General features: G+C 38.6%; 1 protein-coding gene across 14 annotated transcripts in view; it reads right to left on the reverse strand.

Moving 5' to 3' along the window:
- Window positions 1-12,155, reverse strand: part of TUB (TUB bipartite transcription factor) — a 137,793-nt gene that overhangs the window by 24,720 nt on the left and 100,918 nt on the right. For 6 of the 14 annotated variants that reach the window (XM_030273827.4, XM_072929646.1, XM_072929644.1 and 3 more), the window contains exon 4: window positions 3,159-3,296. The exons of 4 other annotated variants lie outside the window; for them this stretch is intronic. In XM_030273827.4, the coding sequence (XP_030129687.1) occupies window positions 3,159-3,296 (138 nt within the window). The remainder of the gene's footprint in view (window positions 1-3,158; window positions 3,297-12,155) is intronic. 4 more of the 14 variants (XM_012574258.5, XM_072929647.1, XM_072929645.1 and 1 more) reach the window with 1 other exon arrangement.

Raw genomic sequence — 12,155 nt, forward strand, 5'->3', positions numbered from 1 at the left:
TGAATATTTTGCCAAGCAATAAACTGTGAGACTAAAGCTTTCAGAAATACCAGTTTAATGAGCTAAGCTACTACAAAATGTCATAAATTTACTGCAGTTACAGGCTCTGTCCCACAAAAATTATGGTTCTTTTTAAAAATAGGCACAGTGCACACTGCCATTAAGAAATACCAGTAATAATCACAGATTTAGAAAAAAATGCTGAATACCATGTTACCCATCAAAGAATTACAAAGTGAACTGACATGAGCAGTTAGCTACATTGCTTTTCCTACGCCAATGTAACCTCATTAAACCTGATTTTTCTCTCGCGTTTGTCTTCAGCACATTGTTCTGATTACAGCTTCATCACTCTTCAAGCCACTTAAAAAAGCATTACACATCTAAAACCAGAGTGCAGTCATTACACTACAGCTCCAACAGCTACTCATGTATAATTCAACAATTTTTTGCTCTGAATTAGCTTCTTATTCATAGGATCTGGTCTAAATGTTCTTTTTTCCTTAAAACACAAAGAGCTGGGCTATGCTTAGAAAGGGAAGGTCCACCATAGCAATATACTAACAAAACCCTTTAAAATGCTATTTTAGTATGTTAAGTGCACTTAACCCTCAGCATTCATCCTGCTCATTTACAGGACATACAAAGGTTACACTCAGAGTGGAGACAAACCTGAAGCAATTGCAAAGCTAAAAGCAGAACCTAAAATGTCCCAAGGTTTGCTCTAATTACCAATGAACTCCCCCCAACAAAATCTCTTGTGCTAAAACATGGCATAAAACCACTCCCCCTTAATCCATTTTTATTGTTAGATCTGAAGTTATTAGCAAATCCATTCAATACTGTTATAAATAAATCTTTCCTTAATACTCACGTCTACTTTTAAAAGTAACTGAAAATTAATACAAGTTCCACAACAGGGTTTTTTTACGACTTGCATTTTTTTCATTCCTAAGTTCAAAATTAGCTGTCTGTAGTGGATTTATAAGCAAAATTCCTCTGGAATTTTAAGGACACATTTAGTTTTACATCCAATAAAAAACTATTTTGCAGCTTTGATAAGGATGGAAGACTGGAAATCCAGTCATAATCCTCCCAAGTTCACAACACTGTCAAAGGTAAACCAGGTATTATTCCAAGGGTAAAATTATACATGAATTAACAGCTAAATCCCAGGGTACAGAAAACGTAGATGAGCTGGATGAGGTGCTATGTGTACGCTCTGAATGTACTTTGACTGGCATTTATTTGCTTCTAATCATCAACATGAACTTCAGGAGAGGAGATACTCATTTTCTTTGCTATAATTGACATATAATTGATTAATAAACACCTCCACTCTCTGAAAACTTGGAACTGATGGGCAAATGCTGAAGGACAGGGAAAAGCTCCCATAGCAGAGCAGGATGAGCAGTAAGAATTCCAGCAGAGGCTGAGGTTTCTTGGGCTAAAAATATTAGTTCCCAACACATGGAGCACTGTCAGCATGCCAAAGTTCTCAACCTACATAAAGTGACTTCACTTTTACTGACACAACTTGCTTTTATTAACATAGGCCAACATTTGCCTGCTTGGGGGATGTTTCAGAAGATGAGTAAAATTGTAACTGGCATGTGAGAAAAATACTAGGTGTTACCTGCTGTGGGATAATAAAAAACTGTGCAGCACAATATCTTCAGTTCTGAACACAGTACAGACACAGGCATGTCAAAAGAGGTATTATATGAGATAAAATAGAGCCTCAAGGCTTTCAGGTCTTCTTTTAAACTAGCAAAAGTATTTTCACTCTTCAGCAAGGTGTACCTCAAAATAAAATTTGGCGTTTGTATTACCGCACTGGAATGACATTACTTTTTACATTAAACTGGGAAACGTTCACTTTCTGTTCATTTATTTTACCACTAATTTTAACATTGAGTTAATTTTACCTTTGACACACACCATCTTTTCTCAAATATATGAAAGCCTTTAGCTCAGGCCCAGGCTCTAAAGCTTGTATAACTTAGAGCTTCCCTTGCAGCCAGAAGAACTACAGACAGAGAGATGCTGTAGATTCAGATCTCAAGAATTAAGCTGCAATACGCAAAGGATTTGACTAAGGTAGGCTCAAGCCCTGCAAAATCCCTACAGATAAGCCCCAATACTTTGACCTCAATAATTAACCTTATTAGTCATTGCTATCTTTAAAAAGACTTGTCAAGGATAGACACTACTTTCTCACTGAAGCAACAGTGCAGAAATTGCTGGACATGCACAAGACAGGAATACAGGCAGGGCAGTGTTACAGTGGCCTTATTCAAGAACTGCAAATTATTGGAAAGTTATTTCATTTCATTAGTTATTCAGCACCACATGAAAAGTAACTGTATGTGGTACAACAGCCTCTCTTTTTCTGTGAGTGTACACACACACATATATATACATTTTTTATATATATATATATATATATTTAAATACCAGTAAAGTAGCTCATTACCTCTTCCACCTAGGTCAAATTGTAAATCTAAGAGTGGCAATGTCATTTCTACCTACCCTTTTGTTATTACCAATAGTGTATTTATTTGGTCTACCTTGCCATACACAAAGTCATTGTAGAAAACTTTTCATACAAACACATCCCATTTGTCAGCCAGGTGGGACAAAGCAACACTGAAGTAATAACGTGAAAAATCCCTTTGAGGATGTTATCTCAGTTTTGTTTAATTGATTTTCAAAATGTCCCTTTAACCTCTAATTTGTATAGCTTAAACCTCATTCAGAAGGTTTAAGCTGGACAGAGGCAGCTGCAATTTAAGGCTGCTTCTCCAAACAAGATTAGTTTCAGATAATTTAAAAAAGCACACTCTTCTAAGATGATTCTCTTCTTTTTACCACTGGAGGAAAACACCATCATCTTTTCTTCAGAACTTTCTTCCTCCTCTGCAGTTTGAACAAGCACTCTCCTCTGGAAAAGACTCCCATTTACAAATTTTTTGACTCCAAGGCTGTACATGCCCAGACACGACCAAGTCACATACACTTTCCAACCTCAGAAAAATTTCAGGAAATTACTTTTAGACAATTTTCAGACTTTCAAATAAATTATATAAAAAACAAGAGAGATAATTGACAGCAAAACAATGAATTTAATATCTGACATGCAGCTGCATGCAGCTAACCTTTGTGTTTCCCTTTTTTCTCCTTTCTGGTGCTGCTACTCTGACAGCTCGCAGCCGCTGCCTTGGTTTTTTTAGTTGGTTTCGGAGCTTGGGTGTCCACTACCACCTTTACATCTTCCTGTTCAGCCTCCTGCACTGCTTCAGAGATTCAGGGTACCCCACCAAAAAAGAAAATAAACAGAGAGAAAAGAGAGAAACAGAGAGAGACGAGAGAATGAATGGAGAACTTCGCAAAGGCATTAAAGAGAAAGCAAACATAGCAGAGTTTGGTATTTCAGACAATTCATGCAGTGAGGAGAACCAAGTAAACCAGAATTTGCAAAGCTGGAGTAAAAATCTCAGTGTTAGGTTAGCTGAGATATATTTCCTTACATTTTTCTTCTTCACAATAATATATCAACTCATAATTTCCAGTCCAAAAGTGACATCAGAATATTATTGTATTACTGAGCTATTGTAGAAACATTTTTACTCATAGTAAAGCTCTGCCAGAATAATCATCAACAGTGGCAGCATGAAGGCAGAAAAAATTAATTTTGATTTTGTAGCATCCATGCTTAAAGCTACATCCTAACTCTCTAAACAGGGAATCATCTGAAGGTTACTTTCAAAGCATATCTTGCACAGTCGTGTAACACAGCATGATGAGTAGATTGGCCATGCATTTTAGGGTGAAATTATACCCAAGCTGAATTTAAAAACTCTCCTTCCTTTGTAGCATGCACAAATTTATTAAATCCTTGGAAGGTCTCCCTACAAAATATGCATGGCATAAACTGTGAATATCACCATAATTCATGCAGTGTTCCTTGTTTTCAAAGTAAATAGAGGCTTTATCATTTTCCTAAAAACATGACACACTTTGAGGTCAATATTTGAGTCTCTGAAAGCAGCACACACCACAACTCTTTCCTTTGGCTAGACCAAACCTCGAAGTTAGATAAATATCACAATTGCCTTTGTGAAATGCATAAAGAAACTGGCAAACTTCACCCCAAAACTATAGGTGGGCACCAAGAGATTTTGGGGGTTGGCTGCTGGTCACTGCTAAGTGCTAAGCCCCACTGGCTTCATGTCGTGGCCATAGTTTCTCTCCCTGGCATATGGGCCTCCTACCCTTTCCTTTTCCCAAAACTAAAGTACTTTATTTAAAAGGATAAAAAAAAGTCCACTAAAGACCATTATGGGAAATAACTGGTTGCCCTAAAACAACTTTTAAAATATCCAGACAAACTTCTTAAATGCCCAACAGACTAAATGATTCTCAATGACGTGTAGACTGACACTATTCTCTCTCTGAAGGGGAAAATTCTCCCTAAGCTTCTGGTCTGTGAAGCAACTTTCCTCTTCAGCAAATCCTTCAAGCACACAAATAGAAATAGAAACACCAGGGAGATTCTCAGAGGAGAAAGATGAAACAGATTGAGTCATGTCTGTGTAGACTGCAGCTCCCAAACCCGCTGCTACCCTCCCCAGCACAGCAATCTGTTATGAGTAGCATTGCATTCACAACACAGCAGGCACCTGAGGCACTCAAATACACGCTCCTTTTCTCATTGTGCAGAGGAAGGGTTCTGTTCCACAGAGGATATACATTAAATTATTAGAGGAGAGACTTGAAGTCCAAAGAAACAGCTTGTCACTGCCCAATTTTTCACGTCTGCCTTTGTCAAACACTAATCACAGGACTGCAATCCCTTTGCTGAGTGGAAAGGAGCACTGGAAATGAATAGGACAAAATCAAAGGAGTGAGTGCACAGGGGAAATGGCACATAAAAGACACTACACTGGGTCCTACCTCCACAGGCATTGCAGCCTCAGACTATGCAGGGAACCAGAGTCAGCTCCCCACAGGCTTTAAATAGGTGTGACTTGCCAACCCAGCACCTATGCTATATTTGTACCTCAGTCTCTCTTTAAAAACGAGGCTGTTTTTAAAAGGTCTTTCAATTGTTTTGAAGATGATAATCCATGTTATAATTGAATTCAGTACTTTACAAATAATCTATAATAAATGGCCAGGCAGTTCTCTAAACCATTTTAAATCTGGCTGTATTCATTCACTCAGAAGCACCATTTATTTGCTCCACAGCAATTATCTATCAGCAAAGGATGAAACTTTCTGACATTATAAATTGCAAAGTTAAAGACTTATCTTCTCTATCTTGCCAGCCATTCTTTCATCTTACAAGTAAAGTCCTGATTTTTTTGAGCTATTTTTGCCTCAAAACTTTTAGCAAGAGGTATCTGATAATAAGTTCAGTGAGGGAGCTCCAAAGGACAGAGAAGGGAATATTTCCATTGCTTTACTCTATGAGGCAGAGAACAGGATTCCAGCCCAGTAGCCATTCTGAGCATATACCTTGGCTGCAGTCTGTGGTAAATGGGCCTTTCAGACACTAGTGATGGAGGCTGCAAAATAAGATTTAAATCATAAAGATAATGACACTGTGCCTGGGTTCATGAAAGGAATTGGCACAGAATGTCCTGTTTCTAAAGAATACATTTCTGAGCATTACCATTACGTTTAAAGTACTCCCTCTATAATAAATCCAAATTTAATTCCAACATGCCATCTCCACCACTAAATCATCTCATTCTTAGCTTTTAGCTAATAGCAAGCAGACTTCAGCTAAGGCTCACCCACTCACTCATGTTTTCTCTGGTGTTGTCTGCAGATAACAAAGAAAGTTTGCTTTCTGTACCAATTCAGTTCAGGGCACATCCTTGCTTTTAGGCAAGCTCCTGTCAACAGGCCAGCCAGGATTTGAATCCTTACAGCCTGCAAACCCAAAGGGACAGGTCTATGAGCCTCCCCTGCTCAGTTGGTCCAGCAGCCTTGGATGTGGAGCAAAGTGAAAAATCCTGTTTTCTGTTTCCAGTGCTTTCTCCTGCCCTAGAGAGTTGGAAGAAGGACCATTCCTAAGCCCAGCTCTGCAGCTGGTCATTAGCATGTGCAGCTTTGAACTTCTCCAACCAGCATTCCTTCCAGATTGCCTTTGTGGAGATGAAGCAAGTCAGAGAGGCAGTGTTTATCCCCAGCCATGTTGTCAGAGGATCAACTGTCTTCCCCTCTGCCCTCTGCTGCATCTTTGGATCATTATCTAACAGACTGACAAGAATTTCCCTTCTCAGCAGGATGCAAACCTTGAGGTTAACTCTAGGCTACATTCTCCACAGGCTCTAGATAGCCCATAAAACAATTTACAGTTCTTTTGCAAGAAAGCTTGAATAAGGAAAATGAGAGAAACTGGCTCCCTAAATAATATTCACTGATACAAAAATATGATTATGTCCTTCACTGGACATCAAAAAGTTAAAAACAATGATAGACAGCACCAGAGGATAAATAAATTAAGAACTTTAAATGCAACTATATGGGGATGACATTTCAAAGATTGTCACTTAAAAATGCATTAATTTCAGTACAGATACCCATTTAGGCAGCTTTAAAAATCCCTACTGACATTATCTTAAACAATAGGAGACTAGATTTGAAAATCTAGCCTGATACTTCATATGCCCCACCCTGGACTATTAAATTTTCATTTTAAAAACCCAGAGAGTTTCCTTTTCCATAAGAATTATTTGTTTGCACTAGAATTTACATTCAGACAAGAAAAAAATGGAGGAGCAAGTGCTGTAGTGAGTCAGCATTCCAAACAGAAAAATCCACTGGAGTCTCAGACCTGGCATTTCACTCTAGTTTGAACTTATTAAATTTTAAAAAAAATTGGTTTTGAGATAAATGCCAAGCTTACAACTAAAACAACTATGTGACTTTAATTTCAGTATTTTTCGTCTATGTTCATTAAATCAAGTACTGACTACTAACCTCAATAAAGTATAAAAAAAAAGTATTTTTCGGGAGACAGAAGGGAGCACAGATTGCAATATTAATTCAGGATCTGAGATGAAAAGAAAGAGGACCAAACAGCAAATAATCTGTTAACACAATACAGGTGAGTATGGAAGGGCTTTGTCAAGGCAGACAAGGGCAGGGTCCCAGCTTTGCCTTGCACCACCAGTGGCCTAATTCAGGAAAGGGGAAAAAAAAAACCTCTCCATGAACCAGTTCTGTGATGGACAACACTCCAGGTGACAGGGGTAGAGCTACAATGCACAGGCAATTAAAAGGATGCTGTTTATAAGCATGTTAGTAATCTATGATGCAGACAACTCAAGTTTTTTTTCAAATCTGTAAATTACCCACATATATTTATGTGAGTGAATGAAAATGTAAAACATGTCTTTCCATTTGGCCTTCATGATGAGAAGTTCACACAAGAAATAAATTTCAAAGTAGCATGAATGAAAATGCAGATTTCTTTTTGCCATTTGTATGACCATATTTCTTGATATGAGTGCTTGTATACTCTTATGATCTTAGAGAAGGAAAAAAAAATCTATGAATCATAACTTACCAATCTCTATCACATAAAAATGCCATGTGCTAAAAAAGGGTGCTTTTGATCAGTACATTGTGCGAAGAATGGAGTAAACGAAAAATCACAAAAAGAAAAAACAATTCTAAAATCGTGCAGTCTGTCTGGAAAACACTAAGTAGAAAGAGGCTGAACCAGACAATGAGGTATGTGAGGCAAGTATAAGGCAAATATTCATTCTATTTATCAACATCCTCTCAACAATAGAAGTGAAACCCAGAAAAAGTACCATGCAAAGAAAGATCAACTACAGTTCAGTCAGGGTGTACCTTAACAACTCAATGTGAATTTTGTCCTTCTCTTGCTGTTGCTTGGGAAGCCCTTGTGTTTCACTGTAAGAATGTAAGATTTGACTCCTGTTTCAAAATGCTTATAATCAAAGACATTACTCCTTCAGGTAGTAACCTCCAGTCAGATTCCAGATTCCCAAAACCTTATTGCCAAAAAATTCCCTAAGGCTCCTTGCAGTTTATGCCTCTAAAGTGATGCGATGACCAGGCTGATGTTGCAAACCTGAAAATACTCAGAAGCAAAATGGAATGGGTTTTTTAGTGCTCTTAAAAAAGGAACCAATGCACCTGGGAACCTGGTGCTGCTTAAGGACATTATTAAAAGCTCATTGGTCTAAGAATTCCTCAGAGAGAGCAAGGGAAGGAATTAAATAAAAGATTCTTCTAAACCCCCAAGAACCTGCTGTCTAATCCTGGGGAGGGGGAAGGCAAAGGAAGCATCTGAAGAGTTGATAGCAATGAACTAGACTTTGGGAAAGCAGACAGCTAATAAGGCAAGCTAAAATGATCTATGAGAAACCTATGCCAGGAAGATGAAAGACAGTGATAAATTACATAATTACTTTGTGATAATGGAGCCTTGAGGGCATGACTAGGCTTTAATTGCCCTGAGGAGCCTCCCAGAGGGGTTCCACCCACACCCTGCCCATGGGCTTTCTTCCAGCTGAGCCCAGGGCTGTGCTGGAGGTGCTGCTGCCCAGCCTGCCTCCTGGGAGCATCCTGGCACTGCAGGTGCCATCCTCTGCCCAGCAGAGATATGTGCACTGCAGCATCTCTTTTGCACCCTGACTGGTGCCCTGCAGGGCCCTGCTTCATCCCTTGCCATGCCTGGCACTGCTGTTGGCAGCTCTGCCTGCCCTGTTTGCTGCCTTTGGGATGGAGCTCTGCCTGCCAGGGCATTTCCTGTGCTGGGGGCACCCTCACCTCCTGCCTCCTGAGATACTGCCCAGGACAGAAAACAGCTAAATATCAGGTAGTAACTGAAAGTAAATACACTTTAAGGGGGCATTAAAGGAAAGAGAAGGGAGTTTCTCAAGCTATTTCCTCTAAACTTTCCTCTCAAATCGTTCAACACCAAGAACCACGAAAAGACCTGTGGAACACTTGCTACCTACTGCACTCTGCTCCTTGCTGCTGGGTTAGTTTGTTTATTTTGGAAGTGCACTGGTGCAGTAAGGACTGCTGACAAATCAAAAAGATGCTTTAAAGATTAAAGTGAAGAGACTGCAGCTGAAATAAAGATTTCAGAATATCTGCTTATTGGAAATTAAGTATTTTGCCCACATGATGTTTGGAGTGCTGCCTGATCTCTCAGTATAACAGCCCTTTGCAAAGAACATTCCTTGCTCTCTTCAGAAAATAAAATAATACCTACTCATTCCAAGGTCAGTGGAAAACAGGAATGGAGAAACACTCTTCTGATGAACAGGAAAATATATAATTTTTTAAATTAATAGTTAATTGATTCATCTTTTAAAGCTGTCAGCTAAGGATACTCAGAAAACTCTCTCTCATCATTCATGGTAAAGAGCAGAATGACACATCAAATTTAACAATCCAAAGCTAAGAATTGTCATCAGAGGTGTGTTTAACGCACCACACAACCATTACATCTAGATGTGCTGCCAAATGTCAGAGGACAAAAGTAAAAAAGTCATTGCCTTTTTACACATGGTTAATCTAAATCACTAAATTGGAAGTTGCAATGAAAATTACTCTGAGAGTATCTAATTGAAAACATTTTTAATTTCAAGTCTTATATAAAAAACTCCACAGCTGCAACAAAGTACGGCAATATTAATGAAAGCATATCTGGCACTCATTCAAATCTCTGCCTTCCTCAGTGCTGTGAAAAGAAAAATCACTCCCTAGTGGAAATTCACCATTTTCACAGAAATAAAATCTCTGTAAAAATGGGCTTTCAGCATCTGCATTAAATGTAATTAAATAATGTAATTAAATTGTTGCAGTAATTAGTGTATCTCTGCATGCTATTTGGCTCCAGGAATGCTCAGTATTTGCAATCCAGATTGAAATGAACTGTATTTGTAGCAAAATTTTGCAATGTCAAATCAGACTAAAATGTTTGTTCAGATTTTCAACAAACTTCACAAAATAAGTTGAATAGAAATACATGAAAACAAACAAGCAGTTGTAATGGCGACATATTGCAGAACAGCAAATTAAATTCTAGAGAAACTATAAACAAGCAGGTAGCAATATGTCCTTATGAAGGACAATTAATTGAAAATAAACAAGAACACACAAGAAGACAATGTAAGTGATCTCTCCTACAAAGGATTCAATTTCTTCTGGTGAATGAATGCCTTTGTTTTCTTTTATTTAGAATTTAAATTTAATAACAATAAAAAACAATGTTATTGGTTCTTATGTGGCCTTTTATAATGAAGAGATAGCAATTGAGCTGTGTTTGGTACTAAGAGAGAGGCTTTAATGTAAATAGTACCAGCTAGAGCCATGGAACTACATCATGGAAGTTAGTGGAAGGACACCCATTCCTTGAAAGGGCAGGCAGGTAAATGTAACTCTACCTCCCTGATCTACAGATGCTGATGACTGTGTTACCACTGGCTGGGACTCCAGCTCAAGCTAACCCCTTACAGACCTGAGTGCCAAGGAGTTTTTATCTCATGTCGGTCTTTTTAACTTAATTCATCTCAGTTCCTGCAGGTAACTTTTTGTTGTTATTAGTCCATTAGGCATTATGTCAACAACAAAAGGGTTTAAAAAAGATAGACTACATGCAAGTCATTTACAAGCTACAGTATCTGAAGACTTTTATCTATAGGTGAAATATGGGACAAATGAGAAGAAATGTTCTGTGTGGAGACCTGTGCATGGTGGATTCTGCAAAGCCACTTCTTCACTGGAAGAGCACCCATCTCCTTAAAAGTCTCATGGTACCCAGAGGAATTGCTAGCAACCCTTGGCAGGGAACATAAATACCATTTTGTCCTACCAATGTCATTTCTCTGCCTTGAAGTAATCTAAGAAAAAAATTAGGCATTTCTGGCAAATTAATTAGCAAAATACGGTGTTCTACTCTGTCTACCCACAAGTATCTCACCAGGCTGATGTTCTATTCCAGAAGAAGAATGACTGACTTTCTGCTCCAAGCTCTGATGATTATTCTGGAATTAAATGCGTTTTTACTACAGAGTAGAGTTGCCCATGAGGGAACCATTGCAGCACAGTTAATGGCCTCAGAATAAGCAATGGCAGTGTATGGAGGAGAATTTCCCAGCACAGATAATGGCATCAGAATAAGCAATGGCAGTGCATGAAGGAGAATTTCCCAGCACAGATAATGGCATCAGAATAAGCAGTGGCAGTGCATGAAGGAGAATTTCCCAGCACAGAAAGCCCAGCATCTGAGAATTGCTGAGATGCTATCTCTGACCTACTTTGCTCAAAGTACCATAGAGATAGCTCCACACAGGCACCCAATTATTTGTTGAAATCAACAAGTACTTTTGTGCTACACAGAATCAGTACAAGCTAAAAGAGACAGTAGAGCAGGATGATAGGTGGAAAGAAGTCTTCTTTCTGTAGCATTTGCTAGCACAGGAATTGATTTCACAAACATGCTCATCCAAGCAGTGCAGTTCATTCAGCAGAGCATCAAGTGCCATCAAAGAGCCATTCTCCACTTGGAATCAGCATGCCCATAACAGCAACAAATGAACGGAAAAGAGCAGAATAGTTCTTTAGAAACAGCCCAGCTGTCTCATGCATCCGACACTGCCACAGAGAAATGTTTTCATTGAAGAGGAAAAGAAAAACCCACCAGCCCTAAAGCTCAATGCCACAGTTAGAAATGGTCATCAAACCCCAAAATGTACCCTGCAAACTGGAACTGAAGACATTAAGCACATTCCCAGAGAAGGCCACACCAAAAAAGGACATTTCGGGAGTTCTTGTAATATTTTCAAAAGCAATGTGCCTAACAAGGGATTTTACAAGGCAATAAAACACCCTGCTAGGTAATTAAATTCTTCTAAGCTGGCTCTTGCAAACTGCATGGTTTATTACAAGGAGAGCTGTCCCAAAGGATTAACAAATGTCTTCTTGAGTATGAGAAACATTATATTTCTTTGCTTCTCTGAAACTTTGTGAAACATTAAAAGGATTTGAGAGACAAATTTAGAACAAACTGATTTAGGGAGAATAAATCCCAAGTGTTCCAATGAATGGTGTAGTATAATATGACAGGAAGGGTCACTTTTACCTTGAGAGCACAG

This window comes from Taeniopygia guttata, chromosome 5 (genome assembly GCF_048771995.1).
Source record: "Taeniopygia guttata chromosome 5, bTaeGut7.mat, whole genome shotgun sequence".
Classification (NCBI taxonomy): domain Eukaryota; kingdom Metazoa; phylum Chordata; class Aves; order Passeriformes; family Estrildidae; genus Taeniopygia; species Taeniopygia guttata.